The 25,990-nt window shown below is 56.6% G+C and overlaps 2 protein-coding genes across 7 annotated transcripts; both read left to right on the top strand.

Moving 5' to 3' along the window:
- The first annotated feature begins 509 nt into the window (after nt 1-509).
- Nucleotides 510-11,694, top strand: HDHD5 (haloacid dehalogenase like hydrolase domain containing 5). 6 transcript variants are annotated; one of them, XM_059886348.1, is made up of 9 exons: nt 510-634; nt 3,589-3,893; nt 4,132-4,335; nt 5,181-5,293; nt 6,152-6,245; nt 7,232-7,265; nt 9,885-10,059; nt 10,903-11,091; nt 11,196-11,694. In XM_059886348.1, the coding sequence occupies exons 2-9, from the start codon at nt 3,888-3,890 to the stop codon at nt 11,479-11,481; spliced, it is 1,101 nt and encodes a 366-aa protein (XP_059742331.1). In that variant the 5' UTR covers nt 510-634; nt 3,589-3,887; the 3' UTR covers nt 11,482-11,694.
- An 8,100-nt stretch (nt 11,695-19,794) lies between these two features.
- Nucleotides 19,795-23,849, top strand: TMEM121B (transmembrane protein 121B). The gene has a single exon (XM_002694663.5). It carries the CDS (start codon nt 19,820-19,822, stop codon nt 21,338-21,340), a length of 1,521 nt encoding a protein of 506 aa, XP_002694709.3. The 5' UTR covers nt 19,795-19,819; the 3' UTR covers nt 21,341-23,849.
- The last annotated feature ends 2,141 nt before the right edge of the window (nt 23,850-25,990 follow it).

Genomic DNA, 25,990 nt, shown 5'->3' with positions numbered 1-25,990 from the left:
CAAATAGAACAAAGCTGCCTAGAGTAGAGGGTTAAGGGGGCCGGAACCCCGGGGGAGAGTGGCAGGGTTGTGAGCTCCTGTTCCAAATGGGCTACAGCCCTGCAGAGTGGGAGACCCACGAGGTAAGGGCTTCCAACGTTGATGGACCCTGAGGGTAAAATAAATCAGCTCGGTGATGTAAATCAGCGAAAACCAAATGCTGTGTGAGCTCACTTACATGTGAAATCTAAGAAACAGAATAACCAAGCTCACAGATCCAGAGAACCAGAGAGAGACTGGTGATTGCCCGAGGCGGGGTGGGGTTGCGAAATGGGAGAGACGGTCAAGAGGTATAAACTTCCCATTATCTGATGAATAAGTCCGAGCTCAGACGCGGTCCCCAGAGACCCAGGCAGAACTACAGCTCCCGAGATGGCCCGCACCAGCTCCACGCCCCCGACACTGAGGCTAGACTACAACTCCCGTGGTGCCTCGGGCGCCGCCGGCCTCTGATTGGCTGCGCGGAGCGCGCAGGCGGCGGCCCATGGCTGCGCTAGGCGAGGCGGCGGCGCGGTGGGCGCCGGGGCTGTGGCGGCGGGCGGTGCGCACGGCCGCGTGGCTTCGGGGCAGGCGTTTCGCGAGCGGCGGAACGCAGGTGAGGGCGGCGGATACGGGGTGGGCTGCGGGAGCCCGAGGGGCTTCCCGTGCCGGACTCGGAGCTGGGTTCCCGACCTCTGAATGTCATTCCCACCTCTCCCGCCTTGGCCGCGAGTGCCGACGTCACGTCCCCTGCGGTCGTGCCAAGCGCACAGCCCCGGGGGCGCCGCGTGACCCCGTCGCTCGCGGGGGCGACCTGGGGGCTGGGGACTCGGGACCCCAGGCAGGACCCCAGCCCCCCGCGTCCTGACTTTCTCCACTTTCCTGGTGGCAAGAGTAGGAGGAGGGGAAGTGATGCCGCTCCTTTCGGGGTCAGCCCTGCCCGGGCCACGCACTCCCCGTGTGACTTACGGCAAGTTACCGCCGCCCCTTGGTGTTCACAGCGGACACCGAAACCCTCGCGTGCTTGAATCCCACAGCTGGACCCCGCATCCGCGGACCTACCAACCCACTTGGTGTGTGAGGTTTGTCATCAGCAGTTGGTTGAATCCAGGGCTTGCCTAGTGGTTCAGTGGTAAAGAATCTGCCTGGAATGCAGGAGACATGGGTTCAATCCATGAGTCAGGAAGATCCCCTGGAGAAGGAACTGGCCAACCACTCCAGTATTCTTGCCTGGAGAATCCCATGGACAGAGGAGCCTGGCAGGCTATATAGTCAGTCCATGGTTCGCAGAGTCAGCACGTCGGCGTCAGGGCTAGCCCTTAGCATGTATTGTTTTTACAGAGGCTACCAGGGGCACTTTGTGTGATGTAGTACCTGTCACAGGGACTGCAGAGATGCAGCTAGTTGGAGTGGACAGTGTCCCAAATGGTGGTTGTGCTGCTGTTGAAAAACACATCCACCAGTTCCAGATAAGAAGCAGAAACACAAAGGAGCATCTTAGTTGTCCCTTCATTTCAAACTAATCTTAAAATCACACTTTTAAAAATTGAAGTATAGTTGACTTACAGTATTGTGTTAATTTCAGGCATATAGCAAAGTGGTTTAGTTGTGTGTGTGTACTTATATATATGCATATATACACACATATGTATGTTTTTTCAGAGTCTTTCCCATTATAGGTTATGGCAGAACATCAAGTATAGTTCCCTGTGCTATATATCAGTTCCTTCTTTATTTTAGGTATAGTAGAAATCCACACATTTTAGCACTGCCACAAATATGAACTTTAATTAGAAAATCTAGCCTGATACCCAGGACTAATTTTAAAAAAATGAAGTGATATAGAATAAAAATACAGAAGAGAATGAAAAGAAAAAAGAATGAGAAGAAAAAAAATCTAATCCTGTTGCCTTTGCTCTAGGAAACTTCACTTCAAAATTAATAGATGTTATTTTTTAGAGCAGTTTTAGGTTTTCAGAGAAGCTGAGCAGTAAGAATAGAGAAGCCCCAGACCCCAATCCTCCCGTCTCCTGCTCTTAATGACGGAGGGGCCTTGACTCAGTCGGTGGCTGGATGCCTGTTTCTGTGACTGCACACACCCGATGGTTGTAGGTAGAGGTTACACACCCACAGGAATAGATGAGGCAGTGTCCGGTCATTGCTAAATTGTCCTGAGACCTTCTTGTTCTCAGTAGTGGGGTCTGTGGATTCTTATGTCTCAGAGAGCAAATGGTGTAACTATTTAGAATATGGCCACTAAGAGCAGTGAAACTTTGGTCAGCTTTTGCCGTCATCAAACAAGCTGTCTTGTATTTTAACTGTGTAGTTAAAAAAGAAATCTAAGAACAGTATTATGAACTGCATAGGCGCATTTTCCAGAATCAGCAGTTACTAACATTTGGCTGTACTTGCTTTGCTTATCTCCCTCCACCCTCTTCTATTTTGTGGCTCTAAGAGTTTGAAATGAATCCCTGATTTCTTGTCATTTCAACCCTAAATTCTTCTCTGTGCACTTCTAAGAAAATAAGGATATTCTGAACATAAGCACAATATGTGTGCGATGAGAGTGGCTTGACTTGGCTGACGCAAACAAAAGGAAAATGGCAAACAGGTTAGGTTGGATTTTTCTGACAATTTAAAAACATCTTGTATGTTAATAGTTCATAAAATAAAAGGTGGGATGAATTTTTAAAAAGAGGATAGTGTTCAACTTTGTAAATCCAAGAAATGCAGATTGAGAGGAGATTTTTTTTTTAGCTTTGAAATTAACAAGACATTTGATTCTTAACAAACTCTTTGATATTGTGAAAACCTCTTTGGCAAGGGCTCCAGGGTCCATGTGAGCTGATACATCTTGTTAGTAGGTGTTCTGTCATTGAAATGTCTGTACCCATTTGGCTTACTACTCTTGCTTTTAAGAATCTAGCTTGAAATGTCCATAATATGGAAAAATCAGTAAGCATGAGGAGGTTCTTTATAACGTAATTTGTAGCAGCAGAATATGGGAAAACCTAAGTGAGATAAGGGAAACCTATATTAGTGGAATATTCACTCAGAATATTATGTAGCCAGAAACATGGAGGATGTAAGGCTGTATGTACTGATGCCAGTAGAAAACCAAGAGAGACCAGTGAAAAGAAGATGGGAAGAAAAGCACAGCATAGTGCCATTTGTGTGTTGGTGAAAAGATGAGAAAGTAGCACCATCCGGGAAGGGTTTCCAGAAAATACCAAGAGGGGTTGGCCCTGGGTGGAAGAGGAAGCAGGAAACAACATTTTTTCTCTATATCATCTGTAGCGATTGAGTGTTTTTTAAAAGCTCTATGTGTGTTGTTATGTGTGTTGTTACGGTAAAACTTAAAAGGTGGTTATGAAGGCTGTTGTAACAGATTAAAATGTTTCATGTCAAGCAAAAGAACAAGACACAAATCATACGTATAAGGTGCAGTCTCAGCCACGTAACACACAGAAGACTAGAAAACAGCGATTAAAACAAATCTTGATCCATCGTGTTTACGTCCTGGGCTTATTTCTGAACTTCTCTATTTTCCAATTAAAAAACTTCCTTTAGGGACTTCCCTGCTGGCTCGGTGGTAAAGAATCTGCCTGCCAACGCAGGAGACAGTGATTCGATCCTGCTCGGGGAAGATCCCACAGCCTGTGGAGCATCTAAACCCGTGCACCACGACTGCTGAGCCTGTGCTCTGGAGCCGGGGAGCTGCAGCTACTGAGCCCACCCACCACATCAACAAGAGAAGCCACTGCAGTGAGAAGCCCACGCATCACAACTAGAGAAACACACAACTAGCTTTCTAGCTGCAACTAGAGAAAGCGCTTGCAGCAGCAAAGACCCAGCACAGCCATAAATAAATGAAAGTAATCCTTTATATCAGTTATGCAAAACTAACTTTAACCAAGTAGTCTGTGCTTAAAAATACCTGAAAAGGCCTAATTCTCTATTGCAGATGGATCTGCCTGGCCAGGAACCCCAAGTTGTCCTCTGGAATCCGCGGCCCGGGCTGGCCCGAGGGTGGGGATGAGGCCTCCCCCAACGCCTCCCCACCCCGCTACCTCTCTACCTGACTTGGGCCGCTCTCGTCTCCTCTCCGTGCAGAGTCCACCCACTTTTGGGTTGCTGTTGGACATTGATGGGGTACTGGTGAGGGGCCACCAGGTCATCCCCGCCGCGCAGGAGGCCTTCCGCCGGCTGCTGGACCCCCAGGGGCAGCTGCGGGTGCCTGTGGTCTTCGTCACAAATGCTGGGAACATCTCACAGTGCAGTAAAGCTGAGGAGCTGTCGGCCCAGCTCGGCTTCCAGGTGAGGACCTCCCCCCACCACGGAACCCCCTCTCCAACACTGACTGCGCCCTTTCCCCGGGGTGGGGCACATTGTGGATGAGCCAGGGTAAACCTCCCAGACCTGCTGGAAAAATAACTTGAAGCTCGAGGCCAGACTCAGGGGGAGAGCCCCATTGGCAGAGTCCTCTTTTATGAAAAAGAGCACTGTGGACTTGGCCATTTCCATCTTTCCTCCTGGGCCTCAGGGTCACGTGTTCCTAAGTGTCCATGTGTCAGGGGAACGGTGAGGTGACAGCTCTCTTTTCTCATGAGTAGGATGGCACAGTTCCGTGAGCTCTTGTCTCTCGCCCGCCGGCAGCTCCCACCTCCCTGGCATCCACATGGTGTGTGTTGGCAGTGGATCTGGGTTTTGGAAAGAGTCCTCATGAAACCTAGAGAGTAGAGCCATTGCCGAGTGGCTGGGACACTGCTTGGGGACAAGGCCGGTTCCTCCCCTGGTGTCCAGACAGTGGGGGTTTGAGGTCACCATTAGCATAGATACTGAGAAGCCAGGTTTTATTTAGAATTGAAAGCTGTCAGAGGCAAAGGCAGTGACGAAGAACACTGAGCTCGTGCACGAACTCTGTGGTTCTCCAGCAGGGCTGAGAGATCGGGGTGTGGGGAGCGGGGCGGGTGGGGCCTGTGGTGGCCACAGCTCCTGCTGGCTCTGCTGTCCGGGCCCCTCACCCATGTTGGGGTAGCTCCGGAAGAGTTGGGCCCCCTCTGGGCCAGTTTCTCCTCCCCGTGTCCCCACTGCTCCTGACGCTGTCCTCGCCTGCCCTCACCTGCGTGTCGTCTGCTCTCCCTCTCTCGGCTACCCTGCAGGTGGAGCCTGACCAGGTGATCCTGTCCCACAGCCCCATGAAGCTCTTCTCGCAGCATCATGACAGGCGGATGCTGGTGTCTGGGCAGGGGCCCCTGGTGGAAAACGCTCGAGCGTATCCTGCTGCTGCTTCCAGCTCTGCTGTCCTCGCCTGGCTGAGGGAACTGGGGCCCGGCTTGCTCGGTGCCCACGGGAGGAGGGAGGGCAGCTCCCAGGTGTCCAGCCCTGGCGTCCGGGGGTTCCTGAAAGCCAGCTCACCGCCTTCAGCCCACTGGGCAGCTCCCTGGAGAGTCTGACTCACTGTAGCCCGAGAGCCCAGGCGGTTCTGTGGTTCAGTTTGGGCCCCACAGCTCCCTGTGCTCGGTGCGCGTCTGTGTGGAGCTCACCCCCAAGCGTGTGCTCACCCCCAGGAGTGTGCTCATAAGGGTCAGTCCCCGCTCTGAAGCAGTCTGTTCACTTGCTGCTCCTGCAAACCTGAGCTGAGCACTGCTGTGGGCAGCCGCGCCCTGGGGGCCAGAGCAGCACACGGCTGCTGCTTCATCAGGGCTCCTGCTGGAGGCGGCGAGAGAGGCCTTAGGACAGGACCACAGCAGAGAGCGCTGGAGGGTGAGGCTGCAGTGTGTCCCCCGGACTGAAGCCGGTCCATCGTCCAAATGTCATCCGGCCTGGCTTCTCCAGGCTCTGGCCAGCCTCCCTGTCACCGAGGAGTCTTCTCTCAGCTGTCCTCAGAGTGCTGGTGCTCCGGGCTCTGGGCCAGTTGGAGCTCGGGGATGGGGCTTCCTGCGTGCCTCTGCTCGGGGGATCCATCACCAGTCCCCCTGCCTGCATACAGTGTCTCCTGGCGTGTGCTGGCCTCATGCGCTCTGTCCAGGGTTGAGGCGGGCTTGATCGGGTCAGGGGTGCTTCCTTCACTTTCAAAGGCATCTCCCCCTACACCTTGCCCTGGCCACTTTGCTTCCTGACCTTGCTGCAGACTGGGTTTCAAGCACTTGGTCACAGTGGACGAGCTGCGGGCTGCCTTCCCTGTGCTGGACATGGTGGATCTGCAGCGGCGGCCCAAGACCACGGTAACGGGACACGCTCGGGCCCCCCTCGCTGACCCTGCAGCCCCGCCCCCAGAGAGCAGGTTCCTCGCAGGACACGACTGGCCAAGGACTTAGTCCCTAGATGCGCGGGGTGAGGACTGTTCTCTCTCCTTCCAGAGTCCTCTCGTCCCTTCCAGCTGGCGGCTTTGTGCTTTACCAGCTCTTCCAGAGTCGCCTGGGAGGACCCTGGCCTTTGTAGAGTTGATCACGTCTCTGCGGTCCTGGAGCCCCTTACAGAGGGCTGTCCTGGTGGGACAGCTTCCTGGGAAAGCAGTTCTGAGCATCTGTGCCCAGCTCCTTTTGGGTTTGGTTCATACTTGAACCTTCTTTCCTGGCCAGTGGTCATGGGGCCTGTCGCTGACCCTGTAGGGTGACTGCTGTCTCCTGCTGGCCCTTCGCCCTCCTTCCCCATGTGAGCTCTGTGTCTCCCACTCTGCAGCGTGATGACACAGTTGTTACAGAGCAGACAGGCCTGCTTTTGTTGGTCTGCATGGCTCCTGTCCTGCCCCGCCTCCGAGCCATGCGCAGTGTGTCCTCAGCCAGGCGTCGCCCCAGCTCTCAGGACAGCGCAGTGACAGCCCCCAGGGACGTGCTCGGCCCAGGTCTCAGCTGGTCATTAGCAGAGCCAAGACCTGGGCAGCTGTTCCTGGAAGAAATGGGCCCCAAGACTGCAGTCAGTGGGGCCCCGCCCCCAGAGTGACGCCAGGCTCCTGTCCCTCCTGGGCTCATCTCGTTCTCGGCCACCTGATTCCAGACTCTCACCTCCCATCCTTGCTGCAAGAAGACAGTGGAGCAGCCGACCCCTGGCTGACCTTCACACGTGGCGCCCCCGCTGGGTGCTGTCACCCTCTCCCTGAGGACCTTCTCCTCGGCCTCGACCACACCGAGGATCCCTCTGTCATCACGCGTCCCACCCCTTGGAAACCAGGTGACCATGGCATTGACGGCCTCTTCTTGGTCTCTTGCAGCTGCTTCCAAGGAGTGACTTCCCTGCGATTGAAGGTAATGAGGTCCCTGCGTGATGCGGGCAGTGTGGGTGGGGTGCTGGACGCTGGGCTCTGGTCTCCATCTGCCATTCACCACCTCTGAGACATTAGCTGCTGCTCATCTTTCCTTCCCCATGCCACCTGCCTCGTTACTCCAGAAAAACCGTAAAGGTAGAAAATCTAACTGGAAAGGTGCCTAAGGTAACCTGGCCCAGTGTTTCTCAGCCCTGTTAAACCCAGTTTTGCCTGGGCAACAGAAATATTGTATGGTCCCACTTACTATCCCAAGTGATCTCATAGATAATACAACTTTCCTGTACACAAACGTTATGGAGAAGGAAATGGCAACCCACTTCAGTATTCTTGCCTGGAGAATCCCATGGACAGAGGAGCCTGGCAGGGCTACAGTCCATGGGATCACAAGAGTCCGACACGACTTAGTGACTAAACCACCACCACGACTGTACACAAAAGTCAATTCACTCTAAAGCCGGAATTGTATGAAGAGAGAAACAGTTTTTAGTAAGGTAATCTGCATTTCAGTATGTGATAATTACCCAAGAGAACATAGTTAAGTAGCAAAATGATCGTAGCAAAATGATAGCAAAATGATCATAGCAAAAGTAGAATCCCCGGGAGTGTCACAGCTATAAACGCAGTGTGTTCATAGGCAACGTAGGTGTGCTTCGGTGTGACAAACGCAGCGTGTTCACGGGTGCGTAGGTGTGCTTCGGCGTGCCAAACGCAGCGTGTTCACGGGTGCGTAGGTGTGCCTCGGCGTGCCAAACGCAGCGTGATCACGGGTGCGTAGGTGTGCCTCGGCGCGACAAACGCAGCGTGATCACGGGTGCGTAGGTGTGCCTCGGCGCGCCAAACGCAGCGTGTTCACGGGTGCGTAGGTGTGCCTCGGCGCGCCAAACGCAGCGTGATCACGGGTGCGTAGGTGTGCCTCGGCGCGACAAACGCAGCGTGATCACGGGTGCGTAGGTGTGCCTCGGCGCGCCAAACGCAGCGTGTTCACGGGTGCGTAGGTGTGCCTCGGCGCGCCAAACGCAGCGTGTTCACGGGTGCGTAGGTGTGCCTCGGCGCGCCAAACGCAGCGTGTTCACGGGTGCGTAGGTGTGCCTCGGCGCGCCAAACGCAGCGTGTTCACGGGTGCGTAGGTGTGCCTCGGCGCGCCAAACGCTGCGTGTTCACGGGTGCGTAGGTGTGCCTCGGCGCGCCAAACGCAGCGTGTTCACGGGTGCGTAGGTGTGCCTCGGCGCGCCAAACGCAGCGTGTTCACGGGTGCGTAGGTGTGCCTCGGCGCGCCAAGCGCAGCGTGATCACGGGTGCGTAGGTGTGCCTCGGCGCGCCAAACGCAGCGTGTTCACGGGTGCGTAGGTGTGCCTCGGCGCGCCAAGCGCAGCGTGATCACGGGTGCGTAGGTGTGCCTCGGCGCGCCAAGCGCAGCGTGATCACGGGTGCGTAGGTGTGCCTCGGCGCGCCAAGCGCAGCGTGATCACGGGTGCGTAGGTGTGCCTCGGCGCGCCAAACGCAGCGTGATCACGGGTGCGTAGGTGTGCCTCGGCGCGCCAAACGCAGCGTGATCACGGGTGCGTAGGTGTGCCTCGGCGCGACAAACGCTGCGTGATCACGGGTGCGTAGGTGTGCCTCGGCGCGACAAACGCTGCGTGATCACGGGTGCGTAGGTGTGCCTCGGCGTGACAAACGCAGCGTGATCACGGGTGCGTAGGTGTGCCTCGGCGTGACAAACGCAGCGTGATCACGGGTGTGTAGGTGTGCCTCAGTGCGACTCAGAGTTAGGGGCAGTGTCATCACTGGTGATGTGCTGTTCCCAGTTGGGGAATAAGTATTGGTAAAGTTTTGAAGAAATGAAGTGCAGTCTTCCCATGACTAACATGATAGTTGCATTTTTGGAAAAAATCATGTTTATGAAAACCCTACTACCAAAAAGTATGTTGTGGGGAATGGAATTAAGATTTAGGCACAGCTCACGATAAGCAGGTTGTTCTCCTGTGTGGCAGCTGTCAGTAGACCTGGGGGGCTGTCCTGCGCCCCTCGCGTCCCGGCCCCTCCCTCAGCCCTCACTGCGAGTGTCAGTCCTGTGACAGTGAAGACAGCTCCCCCGGGCATGCTGCCCAGCGGGCTGCAGACTGGCCAGTGCCTGGTCTTGAAGCTGGTGCTGGCAGCCTGTGGGCAGCTCAGTCTGTGTGCTCTGCCGGGTCTCAGTTTGATCCTCCGCACAGCAGTGAGTGTCGTCCTTATGTAGTTGAGGAAGCTGAGGCTGAGACATGCTGAGAACTAGCCTACAGTCTCAGAGGGATGTGGGCAGCGTCAGCCCTGTGACCCTGTCTCTCCACCGTGTTGCCAACTGGCCCTGGGGCTCGGGGGACATGACCGGGTGGCTGAGGTGCTGGGCAAGGGTCGGTCAGCAGGGGCTGTTGCTCCTCTGCTTTTAACCCTCGGGATGGCCCGGTGGAGACACAAAGGAGCCCTCAGGAGCTCCTCCTGGCTCGGCTTTGTCCGCCTCCTGGGACCCGTGCCCTCTCCAGGGCCGTGCACCCCGGGGAATGGCTGGGGCCAGGCACGGTGGGACTCCCTGAGCCCTGGCTCACAACTCCGTGCTCTGCAGGGGTGCTCCTCCTGGGGGAGCCTGTGCGCTGGGAGACGAGCCTGCAGCTGATCACGGACGTCCTTCTCAGCGACGGGAACCCTGGCACGGGTCTGGCGACGGCCCCCTACCCCCACCTCCCTGTCCTGGCCAGCAACACGGACCTCCTCTGGATGGCCGAAGCCAAGATGCCCAGGTGAGGACACTGGGTCCCCGCCTCAGCCCTGGGTCCCCGCCTCCAGCTGATGGTGGCTCCTCAGCCATCCAGGTGCTCTGAGCTCAGACTCCTTCGTCTAGGCCCCGGGGTTGCCATGGTAACCTGGCCTCTGGGAGAGGTCTTCAGGGTCACTTCACATACTGAGTAGTAAGGGAACACTGCCGCTTACTGAGCACGGAAGGTGGATCCAGGTGGGGGTTACCCCCGCTTGCCTGCCAGAGTCCAGCAGGACGACTCCTTTCGGCCCTCGGAGCGCGAGCGGTGCTCAGGCCCTGTTGTCCGCACCCTCCCCTCCCTCCCTGCCTTCACCCGAGGTGCTGGTCTCCCACTCCTTGGTGTCCTTCTGCCCATAAGACGCGGGGAAGGGAAGAGGATTTTGAGGCGCGTGGCTCCGGGGAGGGCCCTCACCCTGCCCGGCCGGGCTGCGCGCAGCATGGAGCACGGTTTTGCTGACCCGCAGGTGGCCTCCTTGGAAGGGCAGCTGCTGGCGCTTCTGGGCTTGTCTGGGGCCACAGGCGGACAAGTGACGTCTCCTCCACCTGCCTCCAGATGAGCTGTGCGGGGCCAACCCCGAGCCGCTGCGCAGCCGCCCAAGGGGGACAGGCCACTGTGTTCGCTCTCATTGCTTTTTAAAGTGTGGTTCCACAGCTCGCGGTCAGGCATGTCTTCTGGAACGTTCTTCCTAGAGTTCAGGTTTGCTGACGCTAGGTGAAGGGAGTGGGTTATGTAGGACCAAATGGCAGGAGGCGACTTGTCGTTGATAAAGCCAATTTGATGTCACCTGTTCATTCAGTGATGTCAAAATTGAAACCTCCCTGGCAGGTTTGGCCACGGGACCTTCCTGCTATGCCTGGAGGCCATTTACCGCAAGCTGACAGGCCGGGAGCTGTGCTACTCGGGCCTCACAGGCAAGCCCAGCCTCCTCACCTACCGGTACGCCGAGGGCTTGCTGGCGCGGCAGGCGGCGCGGAGGGGCTGGGCCGCCCCCATCCGGAGCCTCTACGCTGTGGGGTGAGCCCCCCTCCTCCCCCGTGCTCGTGCCCCAGCCCCCTCCACCCCGAGTGGACAGCACCCTGCCCGCTGCCACCACACTGAACCGGGTCCTCTCTCCCCAGCGACAACCCCATGTCCGACATCTACGGGGCCAACCTGTTCCACCAGCACCTGCAGACTCAGCAGGAGGGGGCGGCCCGGAGCTGCGCCTCCATCCTGGTGTGCACGGGTGTGTACGGTCCCCAGGCTCCCAGCCCCACTGTGCCCGCCCTGGGCAGTGAGGGGTCTCCATTCCACGGACACCGGGACTTTGGCTTCAGGCCCGAGCTCCTGCAGGCAGCCCACGTGGTCAGCGACTTGCACGAGGCTGTGCAGCTGGTCCTCCGCAAGGAGGGCTGGGCTCTCTAGGGCCCAGGGATGGGGGTGGGCCTGCCAGCTGTCCCCCTGCCGCTCCCCTGCAGACAGCGTCCTCACCCGGTGCGGGTCTCTGCCTGCTGCCAGCCTGGGCCGTGATTCTTAGACACTGTTTTGTATGGTCTTTTAAGTTACTTCCCAGAGACTTTGGACCTATTTTTTTTAAGTGAAAATAACTGTACAATAATAAATATTCATTTTGCTGTGTCTTGTGATGCTCTGTCTGGAATGCACTAAAGAGTCCCGTGGGGAAGGATGGTGGGCAAGTGGAGTGGGTGACCTGAGGCATTGGTGAGAACATGGACCCCTGCCCTTTGCAGTCTGGGCCTCGAGCCCCGTCTGTGCAGGACTGAGTCTGGCCCAGGCCTCACCACGGACTTAACCACTTCCCTGATGTGGAAAGAAAGAGGGGCCTTTCCTACAGTGACTCTAGAAACTGTCTCATGTTCCTGGCTGCTCTTGGAGTCATCCCGGTCATCCCGTGCCTGTCTTCCAGGATTGTGGCCCCCACTTACCATGTGCCCGCCCCCAGCCAGCCCTGGTCCCCGTCTTACTGCCCCTGACATAGCCCACTGCTCCCTCCCTCCTTTTTTTTTTTTTTTTCCCTCCCTCCTTCAGACTCTTCCCTGGGCTGCTCCTGGGAGGGGGCGAGGGGGAGGGCGAATGACATGTGCCCCGTCCCTGAGCAGGACCATGTCCACAGGCCCTGCAGGAGGCCCCCCCCACCTCCAGGCAGCAGCAGCTCCTCCTCACATGCAGCCCACCCTCGCCTGCAGACCCCTCCAGCTCTAACGCCCCTCACAGGCCCAGTCAGGGTGGAGCTTTGACCAGCTCTCTTATCAGGTCCCTGCAGTCAGGCCCTCCTGCCTCCGGGCCTCTGCACTCGCCATTCCCTTACTTCCAACATCCACGAAGCTCCATCCGTTTTTCAGGATCTGGGGATGTGACCCCCTCAGAGGGACTCCCTCAAATTCCTGTAAAAACAGGGTCTTCCCTGCTGCTCCAATGGGTAGGGCTCCAGCTTCCATTCCTGGGTGGGGAACTCAAATTCCTGGTACAGCAAACAAAAACAAAACCAAAACAAAACAAGATTGCTCTCCCCGCTGTCCTGCATCATCTTCCCTGAGGTCCCCATCACCCGTGACCTATGATCACTCCTTACTCTACGTCTTCTAAAAGACGTGCTCTGTGCACTGTCCATGCTGGTGCCTTCTTGGGTCCCCTCACCCACATGCTGGGTGCTTGGCAGGACTGCAGACCCACAGGCAGGCGTGGCTTCTCTCCCTCCTGTTCCTTGGGGGAGGGCAGGGGCCCCACCCGCAGTGATCCCCACTCCTCTCCAGCTCCTTCCCATCTGTAGATGGTGGATGCCATGAAGGAGCTGTTGTAGGTACCACGCTGTGCTGTTTAGGATTTTCTTCAGCTGCCTGTCTCTGAAGCCTGACCACAGCATCTCCAATGCTGTCTGAACATCACGGCATTCGGGGCAGGCATCTCAAGGACTCTGCTGCCCACCCTGCTGGCCTGCAGGCCTGCCTACCTGCGGCATGGATGGCCTCAGCATCTCAGCCACGTTCCATGGAGAGAAGAGGGCGAAGATGGAGCAGGTGGTGCTGGAGTCCCTTTAAAGAACTTTTCCTGCAATGCATCTTCCCCGGTGGTCCAGTGGCTAAGAGTCCGCATTCCTAATGCGGGGCCCAGGTTCTATCCCAGGTCAGGGAATTAGATCCCACATGCCACTACAGGAGTTCCAGTCACTAAAAGATCCTGCAAGCCACAACTAAGGCCTGCGAGCTCTCCCTGGGCCCAGGAGGCCCCCAAGAGTGAAGGGAGAGTGCAGCAGGAATGGGAAGCCACGCTGGGTGTGGCCGTGTGCAGGGTCTTGCCGGAGCCCCAGGCTGAAGGGATGGGGTGACAGTGTGTGTCTGCCCCCAGCTCTGCCCTGTGGCTGGCAGCTGCTCTCTCTGTGGCCCTTTCTCTCCCTTTCTAACACTTGGTTTTTCCTGAAGGTGGTAGGAGCCCTTCCAGGTGGGGTGCAGGAAGGAAAGGTGACCGCAGGTCACTCACGCAGGTCAAGGACAGGGCGGGCCACTAGGCTGCAGACTGGTCTTGTTCCTCTGGGGCTTTGTCCAGACCTTGGAACCAAATCCACAACCAGCTGCTTCATTGCTCAGCCAGACTGAGTGAAAAAGTTACCTTTTTGTGTTTCAAAGGAGCCAAGTGAATACAAACAAGACTATGAGTCAGTCTGCACGGGAAGTAAGCACATGTTCAGAATAAAGTGATCAGCCCAGAGCAGAAGCGGACCATGCGGTGTCCACGTGGGTCTCCAGCCCTGACCTTGGTGCTGGAACCCCACCCTTCCTTCGTGTCCCTGTGGTGCTGGCAGCTTCTGGCCTCCCAAGGACACCCCTAGGCTGAGGCAGGTGGGGAGCCAGTGGGTGGTCAGGCCTCCCCAGGAGCTAGGGTTGCTGTAGCAACCGGATGCTGCCTTGAGGGCGGATTTTTAAAATATCTCGGCTAGAATAGCTTTGTTCCTCCAATCTCTCTTGTCACTTCCCCCGTACCGCGTGGTGCAGGGAAGCTGGGTCGTGCGGGGATGCCTGCCTGCTCTCTGCCGGGGACTCCTGGCAGCTTCTGCCAGGGGCTGGAGGTGCGAGGATTGTCTCCGGCTGTGAAGCGCTGCGAGGCTGTCAGGGCTTCAGCTTTTGCTTCCAGCCTCCTCCAGCTCTTGGTTCCAAAAACCTCATTTTCTCTTTTTTCGGGAGACAGAGAAGAGGGGTCTGGTTTGAAAGCTGCCTCCCTCCTCCCACTGTGGACCTCACTCCTACCAGAACAGCTTCAGCATCCGGGACCTCCCTTTGGAGCCCGAGGCAGGTCTCATCTCGTCTGCTTTTTCCTGTGTGTTTCTAACTTCCTCTTTGGCTTCGTTTATTCACTCAACAAATGCCTGCAGAGCACTTACTGAGCCCCTGAAAGAAATGAAAAACTGCCTAGTTGTGGAGAAGTTCCTGTCTTCACCCTGGATTTGGTCCTATCGGATTTCAAACATTTTAAAAAGGTTACAGTAAATTAAGACAGTGTTCTCTTGGCAGAGGGTGGGATACAAACCAATGGGACAAAACAGCACTCAGAAACATGTACATTGAAAATACGGCTTAACGCACTCAAGGTATTTCTCGCTCGTTTCATAGCCTGATGTGGACCAGGTGCTGCCCTTGGCCTTCCCCTGCAGGTGGTGACTCAGACATCCAGGTGCCTTCCATCTCTCATAACAACTCTATGAAGGAGGTGCTATTAATTATTGTCCCCATATTACAGGTGAGAAAATCGAAGACAGATCAAGTAACTTGACCAAGGTCACCCAGCTTCTGAGTGGTGGAGTCAGGAATTGAACCTAGTAGTCTAGGTCTAGTGTGTATACCCTTAACTACTATGCCAGCTCCTTTATCACTATACGATGAAATTCTTTATTTCATAAAGATATTCTCGAGTATAAAGTTTATTTTTTTCTAACGCGAATATGGTCACGCCAGCTTTTTAAAGGCATTTTCTTTTTATCATTTTTATCTATTTCATTTTTTGGGCTGAGCTGGGATTTCGTTGCTGTGGAGGCTTTTCTCTAGTGGCAGCGAGCAGGAGCTGGCCACTGGCTGCTGCTCACTGCGGTGGCTTCTCTTTTTGCAGAGCATGGGCTCTAGGCGTGTGTGCTGCAGTAGCTGTGGCCTGTGGGCTCGGTAACCGTGGTTCCTGGGCTCTAGGGGATGGGTGCGATAGTTGTGGCGCGTAGGTTTAGCTGCTTCGTGGTGTGTGGGATCCTCTGGGATCAGGGATCGAACCCGTGTCTCCTGCATTGGCAGGAGGATTCTTCACCCCTGAGCCACCAGGAAGCCCAAGTCATGCTAGCTTTTTTGAGTTAATATTTGCTTGGTTTATTTATATAAATGCATTAAAATACATATGTCTACATTTTTCTTCAACCTTCACATTCAACCTTTCTTTGTCTTTATGTTGTAGAGATAGTTCTTTTATTTGCTAACTTATTTTTGGTTGTGGTGGCGCGTTGCTGCGGTTTGAGGGCTGTCTCTGGTTGCGGCGCGCTGGGTCCTCTCTCGCTGTGCAGCACAGGCTCCAGGCGAGCGGGCTTCAGTAGTCGCAGCCAGGCTTAGTTGCCCCGGCATATGGAATACTCCCAGGCCAGCGATCGAATCAGTGTCCCCTGCATTGGCAGGCGATTCTTACCCACTGTGCTACCAGGGAAGTCCCTGGAAATATTTCTTATAAAAGCATATAGCTTGGAATTAAAAAAAAATTGAGCCCAATCATCTCTCTTATTTAACAGGACACTTATTGTGATTGCGGATATATTTAACTTTATTTTTTTAAACCATCCTTTGCATTCTGGCTTGTGTTATTTCTGATGAGAAGCCTGCTGTCAATCTAACTTCTGTTCCGTGATTTACTGTCATGGTGTCTCTGAAGATCCTTTCCTGTAGATGCTCTCTGGTTTCACATCCGAGCATCTAGCAGCAGGTTTATTTTTATTCATCCTGTTTAGGATTCATTGTGATTCTTAAATCTGTGGATTGGAGAAGTTTTCACCAATTTTAGAAAATTCTCAGCTGTAATTTCTTTATTATCTTTCCCTGACACTTTCAAGTTTCTCCTTCTGGAATTTCTATTAGGCATATTTTGGATCTTCCCAATCTACTCAATTTGTCTTTGGAATATGTTACCACTGCTAGCTCTCTCTACTGCATTCTAGAGATTTTCTTCAGATATATATTTTTATTCATTTTTGTTGGAGCATGGTTGCTTTTCAACGTTGTATTAGTTTCTTCTGCACAGCAAAGTGAATCAGTTATACATACATCCCCTCTTCAGATAATATTATTAAAGTCACTAAGTCTTTTTAGGTGTATCTAATGTACTGCTGGAGAAGGCAATGGCACCCCACTCCAGTACTCCTGCCTGGAAAATCCCATGGACGGAGGACCCTGGTGGGCCACAGTCCATGGGGTCGCTAAGAGTCGGACACGACTGAGCAACTTCACTTTCACTTTTCACTTTCATGCATTGGAGAAGGAAATGGCAACCCACTCTAGTGTCCTTGCCTGGAGAATCCCAGGGACGGGGGAGCCTGGTGGGCTGCCGTCTATGGGGTCGCACAGAGTCGGACACGACTGAAGCGACTTAGCAGCAGCAGAAATGTACTGCTTAATACACCTATTAATGATTTTCAATGACTATATATTTGAAATCTGAAGTTCTTTTTAAAAAAATATTTTCATTTTTTGGTACTAAGAGTTTTTTTTCCCCTAGTATAATATTTAATTCCTTTAACAATTTTAAAACTGTTCTTTAAAAATATTTATTTATTTGGCTGTGCCAGGTCTTAGTTGCAGCACATGGGATCTAGTTCCCTGACCAGGGATTGAACCCTGGGCCTCCTGCACTGGGAGCGTGGAGTCTTAGCCACTGGACCACCAGGGAAGTCTCTTAAATGGTTTTTTGAGTTTTTTTCTTAGTAGTTGCTCTAACGCTAATAATATGCATTGTATCTTATGGTTTATACCAATGTAATTTCAGTGAGAAATAGAAAACATGCTTCTATGTATTTCATTTCTGTTCCCCTCTTGGTATTTTATGTCTTAAAGAAGCTGAGATCTAGTCTTCCTCTACAGGAGAGAATCTATATATTTGTAAATCTGCGGTATTAAACCTTGGTGCTGGGGGTGGGGGCGATCCTGCCCACTGAGTTTCCTGGGCTGCTGAGCTGACTGGGCCTGTCTTCTCCCTCTCAACCCATTCTGGCCTCCCCGCTCCAGGTGGACGAGGTATCAGGTCTCCAAACAAGCTCTACCTGGTGTCCCCCTCTGCCCCCTGGCATTTAACAGGTGCTCAGGGAAATGGGTTTTGGATTGAAACTTGCTTAGCTTGTCCCCCACTCCCAGGCTGCCATCCTAGGCTTATGAGAAGGAGTGTGGTGGGCAGGTGAGGACACTGGGCTGGGAGTTGGAGGTCTGGAAGCAAAGTGCCATCCCTCTGTCTCTGTCCCTGGGTATTGTGTATGAGACGTAAGCACAGACCCTGAGAGCCTGGGAGCTGCTTGGCGAGTGTGTCTTCCCTTTTCCAGGTCCATGTGGGATGTTTGCACTCAATTTATATACAATAAAGTCTTAACTTTCTTCTTTTCATCCCAGCCACATCTTTGTCAAGCTTCTCCCAGGCTGAAGCGAAGGCTCTGTGTGTGCATGTGTGCGTTCGAGTGTGTAGATTAGACATAACCCACTGCAACACCGAGGAGCCTCCGGGACTCAGACCATTGGCATACTCCATCATGTGCCCTGATTTCTCATCCTTCTTTTCTGTGACCTTTTCATTCAGGGCCTCAGACCTGAAAGAAACGGGGCTAAAGAATCTCATTCAGAAGTTACTCTAGGGAGTCCATTCCCTAGAAATGCAAGGATAACTTCAAAGATCTGGTACAACCCAAGTTCCCAGGGAGGAGACCTATCCTCAGCAGGGGGTGGGGGTGGGGGTGTCTGGGCGAGGGCTGGCATGATGGGCGAGGGCAGGAGGTAGCCAAGTGGGTGGCTAGAGTAAGTGGGCCTAGGCTGGGGTGAGGACAGAGCCATCAGTGTTCACTCAGGAGCCCAGTTCTTTGCCTTCATCAGCATCTCTGCTTCTCCTGCTCGGTTGACTTGAGCAGGAATTATAGGCCAGTTTTCAGGTTAGCTGCTGGGTGGTGTTCTCCCTGAGGGGAGGCTGGGAGCCTGGCTGTAATCACTCCCATTAGCAGTTGGCAGGTCCCCAGCCCACTTTTTCACCTGGACCTGCTGTGACACTCACGAGTGCCCCCCCCCCACTGCCCCGGGTGGGTGGCCTCGGTGCCAGCTGGCAGGGCTAAATCTCTCATGCCGTGAAGCCTGTGCCCAGCTCCAAGGACCGCTGTTCCCAACAAGAACTGCTTGGCTCCCTGGTGCTTGGCGAAGCCCAGAGCTGTTGGGCAGCAGAGCTCCCAGTGTGATCTTGGGAAGGGATCCAGCCCAGAAAACAATCAGGAGTGGCCTGAGCTGGTAGGTTCCCAAGGGTGGAGAAATGAGCAGTTGTAATGATGACACTTACCTTTCACACGTTCTGCACCAGAAACTGTGCCAAACCCTCCCAGCTCATGACCTCCTAATACAACAGCCTGGGAAGGCAAATGTTGGTCCCCTTTTGCAACTGGGTAATCCGAGGCTCAGAGAGATGAAATAAGACCACACAGCCCCAGTGGTAGAGCTGAGACCACCAACCCAGGGCTCAGCTCCCCCGCCACACCTGTTGGACCCACATGAGGACTGGACACAGAACGTGTGCGTGCTGGGGGTGTGCTGTGAAACCTCACGTCCACCTGTGGACTGGCAGGACAGAGCGCTGGGCGCGTGCTGAGTGTGAAACCCCACGTCCACCTGCGGACTGGCGGGACAGAGCTCTATGCACTGCCTGGCTACAGCATTCAGCATCACTGCTGTGGTCCTTTGAGTCCGTCGACACACCTGCACCTCTAGGGGTTTCTTTATTTTTCCTCTGCAGCTACCTCTTCACGGTGATTCCCGTTCCTGCCTTATGAACCTCAGAGAATACCCAGCGCCAGCTTAGCTGGGGCCACACAAACCGTCCTCTTTCTGCCCCTTTCTTCCCAGCGTTTGTATTCAGAGAGCTGCTCCGGCCACTGCAGATTGGTACCTCCCCCGGGGTGCCCACTGAACCAAGTGGGCAAGGGACATACATATGTAGAAATATATGTCTGTTTATGGTCCTTGTAATCAGTACGGCCTGACTCTCCCCGTGGCTTTTAAGGGCCTTAGGGAGAGGCAGGGTGGCCCAATGGGGAGTGGAGAGGGCACTGGAGGAAGCAGAGGCCAAGTCTACCCTGGTGCCTGCAGAGGTCCGAGCCTGGTTGCTGGCAGGCACGATATACACTGAGACCAAGGCCACCCGGTCCCTAAAGCCCAGGGGTTCAGCGGGTAGGACCTCGCGATCACCTCCCATCTCACCTCCGCGTTCCCACGGGGCGCCCCCGAGTCCCCACGGGTTCCGAGGCAGCGTCCTCCCCGCTCCGCGCCACCTCCGCGCCCAGCAGCCTCTCCCCTTCTTCCCGCCGACCCCGCGGCCCGGATCTCCCCCTCCCAGCCCCGAATCCAATCCCGGTCTCCCTGCCCCGCCCCCAGCTCTTGGCTGGGCCGCCCCGCGCGCCGTCACCGCCGCCGTCACCGCGCGCGCCCGGCCGCGGGGCTCGGCTCCGGCGCGCGGCTCCGGCCGGGGAGGCGGGAGGGAGCCGAGGACAATGCGCCCCGCGCCCGGCGCCCCCCGCGCGGCCCCGCCCCCAGCCCGGCGGCAGCCCCGGTTCCTGCGCGGCCGGAGCGGCTCGGGCAGCAGCGGCGGCCCCGGCGGCAGCAGCGACAGCAGCGCGGGCGCCGAGCGGGAGGACGACGACGAGAGCGCCAGCATCAGCAGGCCGCTGGTGTCCGCAGAGCCCCCGGGGACCCCCGCCGCCTCTCGCGCCTCCACGCCCACCTCCGCGCGCAGCATGACCGCGGCTGACCTGGGCGCGGGCGCCGGGGCCGGGGCCGTCGGGGGTGCGGGCGGCCCCGGCCCCGGCCCCGGCCCCTCCTGCCGTTCGTGCTGTGGTTGCTGCGGGCGCCGGGCCCGGTCGGGCCGCGGGGGCGGGCGCCGCGGTTGCTCCTCTGGCTCCGGCTGCCGCTGGGGCTACCAGGCGCTGTCCGTGGCGCTGCTGCTGGCGCAAGGCGGCCTGCTGGACGTGTACCTCATCGCCGTCACGGACCTGTACTGGTGCTCCTGGGTGGCCACCGACCTGGTGGTGGCGGCGGGCTGGGCCATCTTCTTCGCCAAGAACAGCCGGGGCCGTCGGGGAGGTGCACACGCCCACCACCCGCATCACCCGCACGCCGCGCCTCTGCACCTGCCGGCCGCCCCCGCCGGGGCTGCGGGCGCCAAGGCGCGGGGCGCGCGCGGGGGCGCGGGTGGCCCGGGGCCGGCGGGGCCGGTCGGAGCGGCGGGCGAGTTCGCCTTCGCCTACTTGGCCTGGCTCATCTATTCCATCGCCTTCACGCCCAAGGTGGTGCTCATCCTGGGCACGTCCATCCTGGACCTCATCGAGCTGCGCGCGCCCTTCGGCACCACGGGCTTCCGCCTCACCATGGCGCTTTCGGCGCCGCTGCTCTACTGCCTGGTGCGGGCCATCGGTGAAGCGGGCGCCACCCCCGGCTCCGCGGGCCCCCTGCTCCTGCAGCCGCAGCGGCACCGCGCCGCCGGCTGCTTCCTGGGCACGTGCCTGGATCTGCTGGACAGCTTCGCGCTGGTGGAGCTGATGCTGGACGGCCGCGCGCCGCTGCCCGCGCACCTGCGCTACCTGCTCCTCGCGGTCTACTTCCTCGCGCTCGCCTCGCCGGTGCTCTGGCTCTACGAGCTCCACGCCGCCGCCTCGCCCCGGGCCCGGGCATCGCGGCCCGGTGGCTGCAGCTGTCTCCTGAGCCTCCTGGGCAGCTGCCTGGTGGACGCGCCCTTGCTGGCGCTGCGCTGCCTGCTGGCCCTGAGCTACCAGCAGCCGCTCTCTGTCTTCATGCTCAAGAACCTCTTCTTCCTCGGCTGCCGCGGCCTGGAGGCCCTGGAGGGCTGCTGGGACCAGGGGCTAACGGCGTCCCCTAGTCGGGCCAGGTCGGGCTACGGTGCTCCACCCTCCGCCCCGCCGGCGCCCGGAGCCCCCCAACTGGGCCACTGCATCTCGGAGGACGAGGGGTGCGCCCACGGCTATGTCAACACTCTGGCTGTGGCCTCCCAGAATTGAGGGGTCTGGAGTCTTGCTTTGGGGTTGGGAAACCCAGCTCCCTGTCCTCCGACCTTTCCTCACCTAGTCTAGATCATCTGTTAATGGGGCTGAGGGCCAACACGCCACTCTGAGCCCTTTGGGTCAAGACTGCTTGGAGCAAGCCAGCTACTGAAAGAAGGAGGAAAGTCGCCAGGCTCTGTTCTCCACACCCATTCTGAGTTCCAGCCTCCAGGGGCCTGGCGCCTCTGCTTCCTGCTTTTCCCATCTCACCCTGATTCCTCTCCTTTGTGGTGGAGAGTGGAGGAGGGGGACCCAGGCAGGAGGCTGGATGGGACAGCTGCTTTTAGGCTGTGGCTAGTGGCCGGTGTCCCACACCTTGAAATTGACCTGGAGTCCCCTGTTCCCGGGCTGTGTCTGTTGTGTTTCATCCGGATGATAGATGCAATGTGTGTGTGCGTGCGTGCGTGCACGCGCGCTCACGTGTGCGTGTGTTGTTTCCTTGTGTCCACCCTGTGCCACTTGAGATCAGCAGGGGATCTGGGGAGGCCCTGTCCTCCCCACCCACACTCCTCATTCCTACCTGAATCTGTGGCCATGAATTAATTCCCAGACAGAGCTGGGCACCTGGGGACTGCCCGGGGCCCTCCTCTGAGGGAGAGGCTCACCCAGGGTCCTCCTCAGTCCCACCCCACTCCTCTCAGCTGCGGGGCGGGGTCCACACTGTAAGGACCAAACTATACCCTTTCCTGGGTGAGTGAGCGTGTCTACCTCCGTGCTTCCCACTCGTGTTGCATCACACACTGATGCTGCTTGCAAAAAATAAGGACAAAGACTCAGATGTCGCATTCACCATGGCCACTGGACCCGCTGGGGTTCGGTGCCAGTGTTATTACAGGGTCTATGGAGGATCAGCCACTGGCTGCCCTCCGTCTCTCCCTCTCTCTGCGCCCATAGCTTCCATCCTTCCTGAGGCTGGTTGCGGGCTGGGTCAGGTCTTGGCTCAGAACGGCTTTGGTGGGGTCCCTGGATTGATATCAGTTGGGCCACCCACGGGCCCACGGGAGTAGGGAACCCGTCTCCCACCCCCTGCCTTTCTTCTGGGAAGCTTGGCGTGGATCAGAAAGGGTGGCAGTGACCTTTGTCCTCTGCTCTGGTTAAGGGAGTCCCTAGGGAAAAGGTAGACTGTCTGGAGGGGGTGGGCAAGCCCCACCCCACCCAGCCTCCCTCCCTAGCGACAGCTGGTATCCAGGGGTTGCCCACACACAGACTTGAGGCCAGGGTAACAGGGTAACAGGATGGGGTGGGGGCGGTTTGTAAGGATCTCCCCGCTCCGTGTGCTTGGGCAGCTTTGTGTGGTGTAATAAACCCCAGACAAAGTGCCCCAAGTCTTGGGTGGTGGTTTGACTCTCACAGGCTGGCTTCAGTGACATGTCACTTTTGCTTCCTGGGCCTCTGTTCTGTGCTGGGGGCCAGAGAATGTTTTGGGGCTCTTCATTGTTATGGAGGGTTGTTGACAGAAGACAGAGACACAGGAAGGGCTAATGTCCTGAGCCTCCCTGCTCTAGGGGCGGGGGCAGGGAAGAAAACGTTTGCACTGAGTGTTGGGGCTCCCAGCCCCTCGCCCACCAGGTCCAGGGTCAACTGGTTGGATTTTGCAACAAATTGTTCCTTTTTTTGCCTTCCCGCCTCTCCCAGGACCCCTCTTCTTGCCCTTTGAACTCCATGTGGTCAAAGTTCTGGGGCCCAGACCCTGGGGGAGCCCCTCTGCTCACATACCCTCTCTCCAGCGTAGCTGTTGCTCTGCCACCCACTCTCCACGTCTGAGCCATGGGGGCCCAGGCTGGCCCCTGCCCCATCCTGTTCTCCCTGCTGAGTGACACTGCGACATGTGGGGGGACCCCAACTCGGGTGTGCTGGTGGGGGGCTGCGGTGGGTTCCGATGAGCTGCGCTTCCCCGTCCGCTGAGAGACTGAGTGTGCGGCTGGTCCCGGCCGCCGGCCCTCGCTCACCTGGGGACAGACATCCTCTTCCTGACACTTGGTGCCGTCACTTGCGCTCAGGGGGTCAACCCTTCCTTCTGCCATGTTTCTCTGGAGTCCTTTTACTTACTTCCCTTGCCCCACTCACAAGAAGAGATGCCCCGGAAGTTTCGTTTTTCTTGTTTTCTAGGGGCATCTGTGGTGTGGGGGGCCAACTGGAGATGCCTGTCCCCGGGCCCACGCCCTCCGTGCAGGTCACGGAGGAGAAGCTGGAGTCGGACCCGCGCTGCTGCCTCTAATGCTGGGTGGGTCGGGCCTCTGACTCCTTCCCTGTTTGGAAAGGGCTTGGCCCAGACCCTCTGTACAGACAGCTACAGAGTCCACGATTCTTCCGGAAGAGCGGAGAGCTGGCAGTCGGAGCCTGGGGGACGGAAGTGGCACCTCGCTGGCATTTATCACTTTTTTTTTTTTTCTCCTCTTTTTAAAAATAAAACCAGCTTCTGTTCTGGAAAAAAAAAAAAAAAAAAAAAACTTGAGACTTGTGACAAGCTTCCTGTGCGGTTTAAGATCGTGCCTGTCCTGGTTTCCCTGCTAAACTCTTGAATGTCACCGTGACATCTGTCATCGCTGTGCGGGTCTCTGCTCACATTCTGGGCCCGCCTTGGCTGCTTCCTTCCAGGTGGCTGGCAGGCTCTTGAGGAAGTGGCCTTGGGCTTCACGCCCTGGCTCCCCTCCTTGGCTCCTTCTTTCTGGGAAGAACTTGCCAGTGGGGGAAAAGGCTGAGAAGCCAACTTCTTAAGTCCTCTGCCCTCCTCGCACAGGCCAGAAGCAAGAGTCGTTTTAGGGAAGAGGAGGGGCCGTGCTTGTCTGTTTTTAGCACAGAGAGCTGGGCGGCCTGAGGGAACACCAAATCTCTGCAGAAATAAGACCATGGTCATAGTTCTGCACAGAGAGGGCCGGAGCTGTACAAGCCGCGAAGCCCAGGCGGCTCCGCCTGTGCCTGCTCAGGCCCACCTGGCCAGCGGGATCTTCCCCATTTACAGGACAGGAGCACCTACAAACTTATAGGTGGGAATGGGGTGACGTGTGCCGAGACAGTCCTTCCCTCAAGACATGGACGATCGTAACAAGTACAACAGTCACAGAGCAGCAAAGACCATGTCTTCATGTCTCCCTAAATGCAGGTGGATGGTAAGATGACCAATCTGACTACGTTCTCGTGGCTGAGCTGCTCAAGAGGGGAGGTCGTGTCAGGGGGCTCTAGTCCTGCAGCCAGAGGCCTGGGGTTGGGTGAGCTCAGGGCCCGGCCCCTCCGGGGAGCTTCCCCTCTGCTCCTGAGCCCAGAAGGATGGAGCTGCCTGCGGGAGGCCGCACTGCAGTCAGCAAGGGAATCAGGTCTGAACCACGTCCAGTGGGCGGCCCCGGGCAGCCTTCAGACTTGGATTCTCCTTTGTCGTCTGGGTCTGGCTAAAAAGCAGGGGCAGGAGCCACATCCCGGGGAGTCCCACAGGCCCCCAGTCAAGCCCAGGCAGACTCTCCTCTCAGGCCATAGAGAGGAAGGAGCCGGGACACTGATTCCCACTAAGGTGTGAACAACTAAAGTTGACTCTGATGGGCAGGGCTGGGCAGGGCCCTCACTGAGCAGGTCTTTGCAGGAAGGCCCCTCCCTTGTTTACCTGGGAGGGGAGACTGCTCCTGCAGAGCGCAAAGGCCACAGACAGAAACCACCTTTGTCGTCTGGTTCTGGCTAAAAAGCAGGGGCAGGTAGCCACATCCTGGGAGTCCTACTGGCGAGCATCTTCTCCCTTCTGCCCGAGGCAAAGATAAGCAGGAAATGAGTAAAACCCATCACAAAGCAGGCGTTCAGAGGCCCAGCTCCAGGTGCTGAGTGGACATTTAAGTGATGAACAAAAGCCCCTCCAAAACCTGAGCACCTCTGAGGACCTTCCTGAACAGGAAAGAGAAGCTGGTTCAGAACCAGCGTGGCCTGCAAAGTCCAGAGGACCTGTTAGCCATTTCTCACTTTCCTAGAGAAAAAGCTGTGGACATCCGCACGGGTTGTATGGCCAGGGGTCCTCCCCCATCCTTGAGTCCCTTCTGTGCACTTTGCTTGGTGAGGGCCCCGAGGCGTGGGGGTCACAGTCTAGAGGACACTTGTTATCAAAGGGCCTTTCTGGGTGAGGCACGATTTCACTAGCTGTGGTTCAGAATAGCATGGAAAGCGAGACCTGGCCTTATTCATACCTGATGCTCTTGGCATTTGGGTGATACTTAGACTGAGACCAGTGTGAGGCTGGGGGCTCTAGGGAAGGAGGGGGGAGATGGGTGGAACAAGGGTTGATTACCTGGGGATCTTCCTGACTCCGTTTATATCCACCGTGTCCACATAGGCACACCCACTGATGGAAAGATTAGTGACTGTCTAGCGATGGGACGTTTGGGGTCATGGGGTGATAATTAGAGGGGCTGGGTTTCTTTGGGGAGGAAGAAAAATGTTCCAAAATTGATTATGCTGAAGGTTGCTGAACTCTGAACTCCCCAAAGCCTTGACTTGTACAGGATCCGTGGTGAACTGTGTGAGCTGTGAATCGTGTCTCAGTGAAGTCGTGAGGAAAGAAAGGGCAGCTGTGGTGAGAAAGGGACCTGGTGGATGGTGACAACTGGGTCGTCTGGCCTCAATGGCCAGCAC

The sequence above is a fragment of the Bos taurus genome, chromosome 5 (genome assembly GCF_002263795.3).
Source record: "Bos taurus isolate L1 Dominette 01449 registration number 42190680 breed Hereford chromosome 5, ARS-UCD2.0, whole genome shotgun sequence".
NCBI lineage: Eukaryota > Metazoa > Chordata > Mammalia > Artiodactyla > Bovidae > Bos > Bos taurus.
This window is presented reverse-complemented; position numbering and strand designations above follow the sequence as displayed.